Source organism: Mustela putorius, unplaced genomic scaffold, assembly GCF_011764305.1.
Source record: "Mustela putorius furo isolate JIRA1106 unplaced genomic scaffold, ASM1176430v1.1 tig00003853_pilon_pilon_pilon, whole genome shotgun sequence".
Lineage (NCBI taxonomy): Eukaryota > Metazoa > Chordata > Mammalia > Carnivora > Mustelidae > Mustela > Mustela putorius.
In genome coordinates, this window is record NW_025422005.1 from 71,800,233 (window position 1) to 71,816,554 (window position 16,322).

At 36.3% G+C, this 16,322-nt stretch overlaps 1 protein-coding gene across 5 annotated transcripts in view; it reads right to left on the bottom strand.

The window, feature by feature from the left end:
• The window catches only part of COL24A1 (collagen type XXIV alpha 1 chain), a 411,639-nt gene that overhangs the window by 61,603 nt on the left and 333,714 nt on the right, over positions 1-16,322 (bottom strand). For all 5 annotated transcript variants that reach the window (XM_045064804.1, XM_045064802.1, XM_013056205.2 and 2 more), the window contains 2 exons: positions 14,614-14,667; positions 13,385-13,492 (listed from right to left, as the gene is read on the bottom strand). In XM_045064804.1, the coding sequence (XP_044920739.1) occupies positions 13,385-13,492; positions 14,614-14,667 (162 nt within the window). The remainder of the gene's footprint in view (positions 1-13,384; positions 13,493-14,613; positions 14,668-16,322) is intronic.

The following is a 16,322-nucleotide window of genomic DNA, read 5'->3' on the forward strand; positions in this document are numbered from 1 at the left end:
CTGCAGCTCAGGTCATGATCCCAGGGGTCCTGGGATCGAGCTCTGCATTGGGTTCCCTGCTCAGGGGAAGAGCCTGTTTCTCCCTCTGCCTGATGCTTCCCCTGCATGTACTCTCTCTCTCTCTGCCAAATAAGTAAAGAAAATCTTTTTTAAAAAATGGGCAAATGTCAGATTTCTTGCTGTTCCATGTATGTTTCATGGAGGCAGTTCTTTGTCTATCTTGTCTAGTGCTATATTTTCCAACTCTTAGCTCATAATAAGCACTGAACAAATATATGCTGAATGAGTGCACGTTAGCTTAACCATGAGTATCTATTATTATGGGAAGATGATTAATAGCAATAAGGGCATGTAGTCAGCTAAACACGTCACATACGAACCATATGAGGTAGGTGTTATTACATTCCTGTTAGAGATGAGAAGCTTAAGATGTTAAGTAGCTGACACATCTTAATTTTATTCAGGACTCCAAAGTCACAGTTTTTATGCAAAGACCATTCACTCTTCAAATATTTATTGAGCTTCTTCTTCTTTTTCAGATTTTATTTATTTATTTGAGAGTGAGAGAGCGAGAGAGAGCGCATGAGTTGGGGGGAGGGAGAGGGATAAGCAGACTCCCCACTGAGCAAGGAGCCCAATGCAGGGCTTGATCCTAGGAGCCCAATGTGGGGCTTGATCCTAGGAGCCCGGAATCATGACCCTGGAATCATGACCCCAGCCAAAGGCAGATGCTTAAACTAAGCCATCCAGGCACCCCTATTGAGCTTCTTCTATTGTCTGAGGCTGCTGAGTGCTAGAGCTCCAAAGATGAATAAAACACAACCCCGAATCTATATGAGTTTGCCATCTTTTGTCGCAGGAAGACATTAAAATATGTAATCAGCAGCCATATGATTGTGCTCTGACGGAAGCAGTGTATACAAGTTCAGAGCAGGGTTGCTTAACTCTGACTGGAGAGTTCAAGGAAGAGTGTCTGAAGGAGGTAACAGTTCAATTACGTCCTGAAAGTGCAAGAAATTATTCATCCTAAACTTAGAGAGAAAGATGAAAGAACTTTCCAAGCAGAAGGCATAAAGGACATGTACAAAGACAGGAAAGTAAGAAAAAAATACAGAATTTGGGGGGACTATCTAAGTAATTAAGCATAGCTGAATGGGTATAGCATAGTGATTAAGAACACAGGTTCTGAATCTAGATTGGCTGATTTTGAATTCTGGCTCTATTGTTTGTTGTCTATATGACCTCAGGCAAGTTGCTTAGTCTCTCCAAGTCTCACCTTCATTTTCTGTACCCTAGAGATAATAGCTATACCTACTTTACGTTTTTTTTTTTTTTTTAATTGTTGTTGTTGTTTTTTTGTGGGATTAAATAGCTTCATACATATTCAGCACTTTGAATAATTCCTGGCACATAGTAAGCATTTAATAATTGTTAGCTGTCATTATGACTGAAATGCATAGGAAATGTGAGGATAAAGGCAGAATAGAAGACTAGAAACGTAAAGAGAGGTCAGACCATGAAGATCAACATTACACAAGGAGTATGAACTTCATTGGATGGGGAGTCACCGAAGATTCAACTAGGAAAGTTACATCCTTCAGCAAATCTTTCATTTTGTTGCTAATAAGCAGCCGAACTGGCTGTGTTTTGTCTGTTCTGGAAGAGTTCCTAATGAGCAGTAAAAGGGCCAAAACAAGTTGCAGGGGGGAGAGGGAGAAAATAGTAATCAGGATAAGCCATAACTGGAAATCACCCTTTTAATAATTAAGAGTTGACAGGATCTGCTGAATGTAAATCTGGCAAACACAAGAGTGTTTCTTTCTCCAAAATACCATGGGGAAATAAATGTATTTTCTCAGAAACAGAAGTTTCTTTGGTGTGACTAGCTCACAGGCTAGAGAGTGCCACAGGTGGGTGGCAGACCTGCTAGTGTCCCTAACAGAGGCTTCCATGGTGGTCTTGCTACTCTGTGCTTGGACTGTGAGTTGGATGATGAAGTGTGTTTTTCCTTCTTATACTGGACACAATCTACAGTGGAAAACTCAAGACTTCCGATGTTCTTTCAGGATAAGCATCTCATTTCCTATAACACTTAAGCCTGTGTTCACCTTACAAAGTGCAAAGTCAAGATTGAAAATCCTTGATTTGTCTTTAGTCAAGATGGTAGGTTTGTTTCTTTCCCTCTCTTCCAATAACCAATTTTATTAGTTGTAGCAATAAAAAATAAGAAGACCAGTAAGCCTTCATTTTGGTGACAAGTAGATTTATGATCTTTGCAGGGAAAAGTTGTTTTCCTTTTTCATAAATGATTGAGGCACTACAGAAGTCCAAAGCGATGAAAACAGCAATGGTAGACTCATTTACTGCAGATGTGCTAAGTTGACTCGTCTCAAAACACTCATTTATATAGAAGGAAATTCACATAGGCAACTGTGAGCCTCTCCAATACTGTCCTTAGTTATAGTCACATGACTTTGAAAAAACACTGAAACTGTGGACCGAATATGCCAAGAATTCTTTAACTCCTTGGCCACATCAAAAAAAGAAAGAACATTGTTTAGGAAAATCAGGCAGTTGCATAATGCTAGAAATCCTAGAATAAATATTTTTCTTAGTGGAAAAATCCAGCAGTCTTTAAAGGTAAGCCAAGAAACACCATGGTGCCATGATTTAAAAAAATAAAATAAAAACTTAAAAAAAAAAAAAGACCAATGGAAAGATGTCCTTATCTGTTGTTGAAAATATTCCAGGGAATATGTGAGTATTTAGAGACTATGTTACTTTCTCTTAATTAGTTTTTCTATTGCCATAATAAGTTTCAGAAATAATTAGAAATTACCAGTTAGCCATTGTTTTCTAAAGTCACTGACCAGACTAGTTCCTTATAAAGCATCACCACTTTAATTTCATGTCATATTTCTACAGGAAACAGAAACATTTGTAGAAAATATTTCCATATTCATAAATACCAATAGCATGTGTAAACTTTGGGGTTAAAAAGAGGATTCCTCAAGGGAAAGTTATTTTCTTTTATTTTGATGGATACAAAACACTTCAATATTTATGACATCCTGATATTCAAAGTATGCATGTGAAATTTTTCTAACTTATTCTTTGAAAATGCTAAAGGTAGGAGATGATGAATTATGATCTGATACCAAATTGCTTACCAATGGGAATAGCATATACCATTCTTCATACTTCATGGCCCTGGGTGATATACTACAGCAATATTCAACATTATTCCTTTCATCACAAAATTCCATGAGATTCTTATACTGGCCCTATATAAAGGGACATCTAGCTCAGAATCTGTTTTTCAAAAATGATGGCCCAGTTAGAAGTAGAATAGCTTTGAAAATGGAACTAGAATGTACATGTTTTATTGTCCGACTAATTCATACTCAGATGCTCCTTTCTCTTTATTATGTCTTCAGCCTCTCTGTCTCTACTCAGTCCACCTAGCTTTTAAATGTGCTCAAGGTTCTCTCACTTCAAAATAACTTCTACTTTAATTTCAGTTTCATCTCTAGTTATTGTCCTACTTTCTCTTTCAGAGCCGAATTTCTCCACTGAATTGCCTGAATATCTGATTTCTTCACTGTCCATGCTCCTCAAGCACTGCGATCCTATTTCTGCCCCTACTAATCAAATCAAATGGCTATTTGCTGAAGTTAACGATGACCTCCATATTCTAAAATATAATGGCATAATTTTATCTTTTTGAGATTTTGGTACTAGTCAGGGTCCTTACACGCAAACACCAGAAACCAATTCTGGAAAATTTTAACGGAAAATTTACTGAAAATGCACTGAATAGCTCCTAAAATCACAGGTAAATCCAGAAAGCCAGATTTGGAAAATACACAGAATAAAGGAAGTTTTGGCAGCCAGAATTTGGACACTGCAGTGTGTATCACAGTAGCTGCTGGACATGGACTCGTGTCACCCCTGGAAACTACTGATGTTACTGCCACTGCCACTAGAACAGAGTCTCTATTGTCCTGGCTTCTGCATATCACAGACTCCCCAGCCAAAGGTCTTGGTGAACATAATGATTGGTTTGGCCTAGGTCATTGGCTTATGTCCTTGTTTCAGGAAGGAACCAGAAGATGAGAGTCTAGCCTTTGACTTCTGTGGAAAGGGGCCCCCTACTGGGGTGCCTCAGTGGCTCAGTGGGTTAAGCATCTGGCTTTTGATTTTGGTTCAGGTAATAATCTCAGCATTGTGGGATCAAGCCCTACATCGGGCTCCGTGTTCAGCAGGGAGCCTGCTCAAAGATTCTCTATCTCTCTTCCTCTTCCCCTGCCCACTCTCACCAAAATAAATCTTTAAAAAGAAAAAGGAAAAAAGTAGCCTCCCTCACCAAGATCAGAGAGTAAACACAAACATTTATAAAGCTAAAAATGAGGTAAGATGCTGAATAACCAAAAAGATAAAATTAAGAAAACACATGTGCAACACAATCTCTTAGGATTATTATAGTTGATGACTTACTCCTTGAAATATTTTTTGCTAAGTTTCCATGACATTATATTCTTTTCCTCCTATCTATTATGATAACTCCCTCTTGGTCACCTTTGTAGTCTCCTCTTCCACCTTTACCTTACTTCTAAATGATGGCATTCCCCACAGCTTGATACTGAACCTGCTTTCCATTGTTTACTTATATTCGTGTTTTTCTTCATCTGTTCCACAAATCTATTCACTGCTCCTTCTCTATCTCGCTATTTGTTCTGGGAATTTGACCTTTATGGACTGCATCACCTGGATTCTCTTGTCCTCTCTTGACTTTCAGTTGAGGTTGGCCAATGGGATATACTTCACTAGGATATTAGAGGAGGAAGGTGCACTACATTTACTGCTCCCATTTCCTTCTGGCCTTGGTGTTCTGTCAGTGGTTGGGTTACTTTCAGCTCTAGCTCCTGTGGGGTGTCCCTCTTCCAATAGCTCCGGCTCTCAACTGGAGTCTCAACTTGACATTATTTCTTTTCTTTAACCTTTCAGGTCTAAGGGCAGTAAACACTTCCTACTGCTGACAGTCTCTGGATTCTCCCAACATCCCTTATTGACTTCCCCGTCAACATTTTTGTAAATATTCTCTTCAATATTCAGAAGTAGAGTATTTCATCTACTTTTTAACATGACCAATTAAGTACATTTGTATACGCCGATGACTGTCACGTTTATATCTGACCTCCTCTCTGAGTTTTCTGTCAGAATATTTAACTGCCTACTTAATATCTCTACCTGGATCTTATAACCTTGCCTATAAAATTTGGGTCTTGCTTTCAGTGTTTGCTTTTTTTAGTGATGGGTACTATGATGCATTGAGTTAGAAACTTGCACAAGTTAGAAACCTGGAAGTTATCCTTGACATCCTTCTCTTTCCCTTACCTCCCATGATCAAATATCAAAGCTACCTCCTAAATACTACTAAATCCACCCACTTCTTTCCATTTCCACTCCACTAATCTAGTCCAAACCATGGACATGTGTAGCCTAGAATACTGCAATACATAGTCTAATAGTCTCCTGCATCTCTCTTGCTCCTTTCATTTTCTATAAAGAAACCAAAGGGAGTCCCCTAAAAATGTAAAATTGGATAAAGTTCCTCAATAGGGTCCTACTGTCTTCAGCTAATATTCAATATCCTTAATATGTCCTTCGACACGCATGATGATGTGGTTCCTGTAGACCTGAATGGTATTTAGCTTATTGGCTACATCTTGCTCATTGAACTTTATTACTCTTTTTTTTGGTTCTTCAAACATACTAAGCTCTTCCTAGCTTCTTATATGCAGCTGTTTCTGCATAAAATATTCCTTTCTGGCTTTCTTCACCCACAATAATCATTCCTAATTTATTAACTCCTACTTATTGTTCAGTGTTACTTCTCCTTCCCTACCCCCTCATATCAAGCCACTTTACTGAGTGTAATTAACATAAGGTAAATTGCAAAATACATAATTTGATAAGTCAGCATAAGGGATTTCACATGTTTGTGTAATCACACAATCATCACAATCAGAATACTATATCATCATCACAATCAAGATCATCACAATCATCACAATCAAGATAATATATCTGCTCCCTTCCTCCAAAAGTCTTACCCTTTCCCTTTGTAAGCCCTTATTCTCATACCTCTCTATATGCACTCCATCCAGGATATTCCTGATTTGCTTTCTGTCACTACAGATTAGTTTGCAATTTCTAGAATTTTATATAAGTAGAATCATACAGTATGGGCTTGTTTTGGTCTTATTATTTTTTTTCAAGTAGGCTCTACATCCAGCATGGAGCCCAGTGTGGGGCTTGAACTCATGACCCTCAGATCAAGACCTGAGCTGGGACTGAGTTGGGTGCTCAACCTACTGAGCTAGCCAGGCACCCCTGTCTGGTTTTTCCCCCTCAGCTTATTTGAGATCCACTCATGTTGTAGCATTTATCAACAGCTTATTCTTTTTATTGCAAACTAATTATTTCTTTGTACATATGGAGCATGTTTTTTCAGGCAGTCATTTTTTAACGAAGATTTGGGGTGTTTCTGTTTTGGAGCTGTTAGAAAGATAAATGCTATAAATATTCATGTGCAGGTTTTTGTGTGGACATATGTTTTCATTTCTCTTGGATAAGAGTAGAAAGGCTGGGTCCTATGACAGGTATATGTTTAATGTTTTAAGATACTGTCCATGACAAAATTGACATCCTAATAGTATGAAGTGTTCTGACCCATGAACATAGTATATATACTACTTATTTAGGTCTACTTTGATTTTTGTCAGAAATGCTTTATAGTTTTTAGCATATAGGTATGCACTTTTTTGGGGTCAAATTATCCCATTTTGGCACTATTGAAAGTACTGTATTTTAAATGTCACTTTTTGAATGTTCATTGTTAGTATATAAAAATACAATTCAAATTTGTATATTGATCTTACATCCTGCAAATTTGCTAAATTTACTTAAATTTTTTTGGAGATTCTTGAAGATTTTCTATATAGATGATCATGTTGTCTGTGAATAAATACAGTTTTATTTCTTCCATTTCAATCTGGGGGTTTTTATTTTTTTATTACCCTGACTAGAACTTTATTGCATTGATTAGAATCTCCAGTACAGTGCTGAATGTGTCATTTAAATATTAGAAGGTAATACAGATATCTTTACACAACTGAGTCCTCAGAAGGTTTGTCTTACACATACCCACACTGGAAATACTTTTTAGGGGAAATATAATAATATATTAATAATAATATATTATTATAATATATTAATATTAGATATAATATTAATAATAATAGAAATAATAATAGAAACAAATTCAGGAGATTCTATAGAAATTATTCAAAGTAATAGTGATCAAATAGCTTAATTAAGTTTATTCCTCAAAAAGAAAAGCAATGGAAATAAAAAGAAAGAGTAAATGCATAAAAACTAAAAGTCAGGGGCACCTGGATGGCACAGTCAGTTAAGCATCTGACTTGGTTTTCGCTCAGATTGCGATTTCAGGGTTGTGAGATTGAGCACCTCTGTGCTCAATGCAGAATCAGCTTGAGACTCTCTCTTCCTCTCTTTCTATCCCTCCTCTGGTGCTCACGCACACACTCTCTCTCTAATAAATAAATCTTTAAGAAGAAAAACCTAAAAGTCAAAATTCAAGGCAATATCAAAAAATGATAAAGGCAAAGAGTAATTTATAGAAACAAAAGGAAATGCGAGCTCACACAAGAACTTATTTTGTTAGAGAGAAGATACAGATAGTGATATATTGAACAATCAATAAAGTTACATACATACATATTTGGTTTTAAGTTCAGTGAAACTGCTACAAAAACATCCACCAAAAAAGAAAGGGCGACTTTTTAACAATTCTAAACAATGTCAGTGATAAAACAGTTCTCCTTATTAGTGCTATTATCATCCTTATTTAGTTGGGTTTGTCTAATGGGACATCCTTGCAGGAGCCTGGGGGTCAGGAGAAGACTGAAATCTACAGCAGATTCCCATGTAAGCTACCTTGTTATTTGAACCTTATGATTGAGCAATGATAATATCTAATAAGGATTATATTTGTATATATGTTATAAAATTATTAGCGTATCCAGTGGGAATCAAGAAAGAAAAAAAAAGAAGAAAACAAAAACAAAAAAGACAGTATTAGAAAAGGAAATACAGAATCAAGATGGCAAATATTCTTAGTGGAGAAAGTTTTAGATGCTTCCTTTAAGATCTACAGCACAAGGATGTTTACTATTGCTGTACTGTTCAACATAGCATTGAAGGTCCCTGCCAACATATGTGGAAGGAAAAAGAAGTAAGTGTAAGGAAAGAAATCAATCTGCCATTATTTGAAAATGATATTATGTACCTCAAAAACCCAATAGAATCACAAAAGGAAACTACTAGAAATTTTCTAAAAATCTAATTGTATAGAATATATCCTGAATCAGTAACATTTAAACTAGTAATAACTGGGGGTGCCTGTGTGGGACAGGCAGTTAAGCATCTGATTCTTCATCTTGGCTCAGTTGTGATCTCAGGGTGATGAGACTGAGCCCTATCACAGGCTCCATGCTCAGCGCAGAGTGTGATTGGATTCTCTCTCCCTCCCTCTGCCCCTCCACACCACTCTCTCTCTCTACCTCTCTCTAAAATAGCTAAATACATCTTAAAAGAATAATTGTATAAATAAAAGAATAAAATAAAATAGTAACAGCTAACTAGAAAGTAAAGTAATATACAAGGCCTTTATTAAGAGACAATATTGCATATTGATAAAAGCAAAGAGATAGGCTGCTTTTGTGGCTATGAGACAATGAAAGTGACAATCTCTCAGTACCTCAGTATGTGTGTAGGTATGTATTTTTTTAAAAATTGAGGTATAATTGACCTCAGTTTCTTCATGTATAAAATAAGATCATAATTGTATACATCTCCTAAGATTGTAACGATTGAGTCAATATAGTCCAACACTTATCATGGTGCCTGGCACATAATTAGCATTATAAAAATTTTGCCATTATTATTTTGGAGCTCTTCTATTAGAGCACAATAAAGATGATAACAATAAATATTTCATCTCCTTTATTGGATAACTATAATGATATGAATTTTCTCCCAATATATCTATAAACTCAAGGCAAACCTAATGACAGTTCAAAATTTACGTTAGGTTTTTAGAGAGACTCAACAAATCTAATCCCAAATGTGCATGTGGCAGAAGTATAAAGAAGGGGGACTTGCTCTCTTAAATATAAGGACACATTACAAAGCTATAGAATAAGAACAGTGTGATAATCCAAACAGACCAGACAACGGCCAACTTTTTCTGTAAAAGAGCCAGAGAATAAACATTTTAGATTTTGTGAGGCCATTGGTCTTCTTTGCAACTACTCAACTGTGCTTTGTAGTGCAAAAGCAGCTATATGTAAACAAATGACTGTGGCTGTGTGCCAACAAAATTAATTTATGGGTACTGAAATTTAAGTTTCATGTATTTTCATGTGTGACAAAACCCTCTTCTTTTTACTTTTTTCTACCATTAAAAATTTAAAAACTGGCTTAGCTCATGGGCCATACAAATATAGATCCATTTGGTTCATCAGGTATAGGTTTCTGATAACCAAGAGTGGTCTGCTGATATAGACCATGTATAAATGAGAACGTAAATAGAATTGGTTGGATGTTTTCTGTTTGTCTTTGAGATTGAGTGTCTGCCCTTCTCCACCCCCGCCCCCCCAAGCTGTAGCAGATTCCTTTACCCTCTAGCGGTTGGTTAATGATATAAGAAGGCGATGTAGATGGGAGAGAGCCCACTCCTAGTGCAAGCAGAAAGGGAATATATCGTCGTTAGTGAATTTTTAAAACAGCAATCACACTTTTTTCATCATTGTGTACTGGCAATTCTAAACAACGTCAGTGATAAAACAGTCTTCCCCATTAGTGTTGCTATTATCACCCTTCTTTAGTTGGGTTTGGCTAATCCAAACCTAGGATATTTTGGACATCCTGGCAGGGGACTGGGGGTCAGGGAAAGACTGAAGTTTATGGCAGATTCAGGATGCTATGTAAGCCACCTTGTTAGTTGTACATTATGGATGAACAACGATAGTAACCAATGATAACAGAGGAATCTGTGGCTGGTAGAGATGCTGTATGGACCCTCTGGTAACCCCCTGTAACAGAATCACAGCTTTTATCCATAAGGTTTTGAAGATAAGCCATGCCTTTCTTTGTCATGTGTAATTTCCCATCTAGAATCCAGTTCTACACTTGCTCTGGTTAAAACTGAAAAACCAACCTTAAGACATTAAATGAGTATGTGTCCTGAATTACCCACTATGAACAAGGGGATATTTGATCAACGGAATCATAAAATTGGATGTGCAGCAGCAGCATTCTCCTCCTAAATGAAAAGGGGATATATTACGGCTGGGTACTACCAGGTCAAGAGACAGCAAACAAAATATGTAAGCAGCCAACTAAGATTTCCAAGATACCTGCTCAACTGCTTTACCTCTGTTCCTTCAGCCTAGAGAAGGGCCTTTACCAGTATGGTGGAAGGAAAGATCAGATCTGATATGTAGATAGATCAGCATTGAATGTCACCACCGCTAGAAGTGAATGGCTGTTGCATTAAAGCCTGAAAGATATCAGTAAAGGGAAATCCTCCCAGTGGGCAAAATTTGGGGCAAGCCACATATATGGGCAATCCCTAGATCCATGTCTGGATGTCTGGTTATTTGCAACCAAACAGCCCTGGTTGATACTCTAGAATCCTAACTGCCTTTTGGAATAGCCCTGAGTGTGCAAATAGCCTCAAAATCTGGCTTTAAGTGCCCTACATTCCTGTCTGTTCCATGTAGAATCAGTGACTTGACATCATGCATAATCCTTCACCCATACAGCCAATAAAAACAGCATGGTAGATTCTAGCAATAAGGCTTAGAGTGGCCTCAAATGAAATCAGTATCTTATTTATGCTGATTATTTCCTGTATTGGCCTTCTCTTAGTCATTACCTTATGGTCCTTTAAGCATGATATCACTATTGAAGAAGAGTGTAGAGTTGTTAGAAAATGTCTATTTTTTTGGCTAGAATCTAGCAGCAGGTAACAATTACTTGCCACATTGCTGTTTTCATGCCTAGAAAACAATTCATATTTTAGAAATCTAAGTCAATGTTTTCATTCTATGGAATTTTCAGCCCTTTCTGGGAAAATTCAGGTGTCACATAATTGCCAGAAAAAAAGTTGTTTGTCACATAAACCATTAAGTAAACAGATATAAAACATAATTGATAACTTTGACCTGTCATTAATGTCTGATGATTACCTAATATACTGAATTATCTGAAATTCTTATTAAATACATTCTGGTGTCTATTATCCATATCAGGAATGAGGATCTGAATTAATAGTATTAGTCAGATAAGAAATGATTCCCTCTTCCCAGTAATTAAATAAATCTCTTTCCTATTAGTAGTATTTACAACTCATTTTTTATACCATCCATCCACATATGCACCACCTCCATGATCAAACTTGTGTTCAGCAGCAAGAAATATGATATGTTTTGAAATCTGGTTTTCTTTGTTTTCAACCTTCAAAATCTTACCTAAAGTAGTAAGGTAAGATTTACTGTAACATTTCCCAGTAAATCTTAATCCATAAAAAGACTCTCAGGCCAATTCAATATGCTCTATTGTTTTAAAAATCCCCAAACTCATTTAAAAAAAAATATTTTATTTATTCGTTTGACAGAGAGAGAGTGAAAGCACAAGTGGAAGAATGCAGGCAGAGGGAGAGGGAGAAGCCGGCTCCCCCAGAGGAGAGGTCCCCACAGGGCTGGATCCCAGGACCTATGGCAGATGCTTAACCAACTGAGCCACTCAGGAGCCCTCGCCCCCACAACCTCATTTTAAGACTAGTATATGGTAAGTCTGGAGAGCAGCATGAGAATGAGGATCCAGGGCATAAACACCCTTAAAGACTGAGATCTCAAATGAAAGAAAATTCTCTTTCAACCAGACTGTTGTTAATGGCAGACAGAAGTCTATAAAATATCTATTTTAATTAAAGACATCAGATTGCTATCAAAGTTTTCTAGGTCTTAACCTGTTGCTCTGATGTTCTGACATATTGCCTCCCAAACAAATAGAAACCATGTTTAAACTCCTTTTCAGATAGAATCTGAAAATTCTTTTTCACCTTTTCAAATGGAATCTGGCTGTATTACTTCTGAAATAATGAAACTGGCTAGCTCATAGTTTCTTAATTTAATTAATTAACTAAGTAATTAACTATTTTAAAGGGAGACATGTCATCATAGTGAAAGAAGAATATTAGTTTGGGTTTGGGCTTAGGTTTAGTATCATGCTACATTTAAATAAACAAGTAGGATTGATTTAGTATTTAACAGAAGAAAAACAGGTCCATAGAAAACCACATCCAAATAGCAGAAATGTAAGAGTAAATATTACAGGGTTCTTGAAAGTACATGGTTTATTATTCTAATATTTCAAATGAAAACACCAAGTTAGATTTAAAAAAAATCTGGATTATGAGGACATTAGGGAAGGAAAGAGGAGAAATGGCTAAATGAAGACAAAATGTGACTTTTAAATTTCTGATCAAATAAATTAGATAAAGATTTGCATTAAAATCAGGGAGAAGCTATATTATTGCATCACCACTTGATAAACACAGAAAATAGTCACACAATTTTTATAAAATACTGAGGCTGTAAGTAAAGGGAAAATGAATTTTGGCAGAATTTCCACTGAGTTACTGCTAACCCTTAAATGTGCCAAAGGTAGCTCAAGATATTTGATGAACCCAAGACACAGCCACGCTGTGTAGTCGTTAAAATTTTGCTTCATTATGGTTCTTATTTACAAGCTTTTATATGCGCAAAAATGTCATGTTTTATTTATTTATTTATTTATTCATTTATTTATTTAATTCATTTGACATAGAGAGAGATCACAAGTAGGCAAAGAGGCAGGCAGAGAGAGACATGGGGAAGCAGGCTCCCTGCTGAGCAAAGAGCCCAATGCGGGACTTGATCCCAGGACCCTGAGATCGTGACCTGAGCCGAAGGCAGAGGCTTGACTCACTGAGCCACCCAGGCGCCCTCCTGTATTATTGATAATAAGAGTCGTTGGATATAAAATATCCAAGAGAATATACTCACACATTCCCTGAAGATCATAAACACAATTCTAAAACAACTTTGTCGTTGGCTACAATAAGCTTTGTTGTTGGCCAGTGGTTGGCTAATCTGAACCAATATCAAAACTAAGAAAGCCAAAATATATATGGTCTACCCAAGAGATGTGTATAAATAAGGAAAAGTAAAAAGAGATTCATTCTACTCACAGGAAGTCCCTGTTTTCCTGGTAGCCCAACTTTTCCAGAGTTTCCTGAAATGCCATCAGCTCCATGGTGTCCTTGCATGCCTTTTGGCCCAGGTAGGCCAGGAAGACCCTTGGTAATCAAAAATTACATGGATTATAGAGAGATGCTATGCAAATGTTTAAGTGATAAATACCTTTATATTTGGGAGAGGGATGTTTACATTTTTAATACCCTGCCCTAGGATAAATTTTCCTGTTTCCTGAATTCCCTTTTGTATTCAACAGACCAGCTACCTGTCTTTAAATCCCTAAAGAGAAATGCCAAGTTTATGAAAAATTACTGTATACGCTTTTCAGTTTCAGGGTAATTCTCCCATATTTTTCATTGTCCTGGCCTCTGCTCTCTCCAGCTATGGAGAAAAGTAAGCTGTCAGTTTATGATACAACAGTATTTTACCATCTGCAAAACCTCATGTCCTGTTACTTTCTCAAGAAGTGTATGTATTACGGTTCTTTTTGTTGCCACTCTGAACTACATAATTATATGACTGCATAAAGGTCTGAACATTTTGTTTCTACTCTTGGGCAAGTGGATTTTATCTGTATGAATCTCTGATCTGTATGTGTTTTTAATTTATGTTCATTTTCTTTACTTTTTTTGGAACCAACAGAGGCCACCCAAAGTAGGCATCCAGCCCTTGGCTATGGAAGACCAGCAAGAAGTAAGTATTTGCTAATAAGCCAGTCAACACATAATTCGGTTGGCCAGAGGAAACTGATGGCTAAGGTAAAATTAATCTTTGTTCTGTGATGAAATGATTTGAAATATTTTCTTCTAAGACTTTCTGTTCTGTTTGCCAGGAAACTGAAAGGATATGTCCTTCAAGTACAATCCAGCTCATGCTTTTTATTCATGCTTGAGGATCTCTGACCTTTGTCACTAATCATTTAGTCATATTTCAAGTTCCCTGTTTTCAGTTATGATCAGAGAGCAGGATGAGTCCACAGAGAGAGCTCCATAACACCGGAAAATAGCATCCTTCAACTGCAGAGACTTATACTTAAATAGCAAGCCTGGTTTTGAGCTAACGGTCATATTTTGTTCCCTCTGTGTTCCAGCTTGGGCTTAAATTTTTTTTGAAGACAAGCTGATTTATCCAAGACTTGTCATAATTGGCCCCAAACTTTTCTGCGTGCTGAAGCTGCCAATTCTATTTAGAAAAACAAAGATGAAAAGGGCCTGCTACTTACAGGAATCCCAGGTTTCCCAGAAGGACCAGGAGCTCCTTTTTTCCCCCTAGGACCCTAAAAATGTGAAACACAATTGTCAGTTAATTTTAATAAACTTCGCTAAGCTGAAGGCATAGAAAAGAAACCGGAGCCTGGGATTCTGCAGCCAGTGCTGCCAGAGGCTAGCTATACATCACTGAGATTGCCTGGGAGCCATTTTCTTTATCTGAAAACAAGATAATTTGACCAGATAATCTATGAATTTCCACCTAGCTCCAAATCCTAGGATTTAAGAATTTAAATCTTGGCTCTAAAAGGGAACTGAATATTATCAGATAAATGTTCATGTTTTCAGATAGGGCCTTTGTCTTCCCGTTGAATGTGGCTAAGTGGTTTACTAATTTCATAAACATTTATTGACTATTTTGTATGTGCTGGAGATGCAAAGGTAAAGTTACTGATCCCAAGACACTTACAATGTCGTAAGAGACATGAACCAATAGCCTAAAATGTGCTTATCTGGAATCAGAGAGAAGAACATACTTGTGAATCAAAGAAAAGATATTTATTTCCCACGGAACTCTTTGTTTTTCCATGTGTGAGATGTTTTAAATCATAATTGATTCAGCAGTAACTGGTCTGCCAGGATAGTTAGGAACTTTGCCCTTTGAGAATCATGCCATTATTCTGATGATATCCTAAAATTATTTTAAAAAGAAAAATGTGGAAAAGAGTGACCTAGTTCACAAATAAGAAAAAGAAGCATATTGTCATTACCAGACACATTTCTCAGAAGTCACTGAAAGTTCTCACAAACAGAACAATTCCACCAAAATGGGATATTAAGTTATTCAAATTTGAAGGTAAATCATGCCAAAGATTCAAGTTGACAACAATAACAAAGTAAATAATTTTATAACATATTACATCCTCTGAAAATGATCTTAACATTTCAAGAAGAAATAGTACATGCAGTCATAGGAAAAAAAGGACATTTTCTATAAGAAATAAAAATCCAACTTTGTACAAATTTGATAATGGGAAGATATATATAATAAGAGTTCTACTTCCAGCTTGGAAAACTAATTTACTTGCATTAAAAATTCACTAATATGAAGTCCTTCTAAGGGTAAGGAAACCAGGAAAAGAAACAGTAGATGATCTGACTTAGCTGAAGAAGATGCAATTCCTAGAATTATTTGATCTCTAAAATGTAATATATCTTTTAGAACAAAATAAGGAAGTAAAATAAATAAGATTTTAAATATTGAAAAAATTGTTATTTCAGTTATCTCTAATAGCACTCATTAAATATTATATGAACTGTGATAATATTCAGATATATTAACAAGAGTGTTTTTTCCTTTACAGTATTTGTTTTTAGGCAAAGTGATAGATCTGTTCTGGATTTTAGGTTTTCAAAATAGACTATTCCTTAGTTTATGAATTTCAAAATAGTCCTCTGTAACTCATGGCCGAGTAACAATTTGAGGATATAATATTTTGGGAAGAATATATTTTTAAAAGCAAAAGCCTGATTTTTAAATATTTAAAGTCTATATTTGATTATCAAAAACCAAGTTGACAAAGAATGCAAGTCATACATTCTGCCATAAAGAACAGACTTAGAATTGCAATAGTGTAAGAGAAAATTTTTCCTATTTAAGGGGATATAAAGATCTTCAAATTGGAGAAACGTAGAGAAGCAAGATTGTTTGGCTCTGACGGGA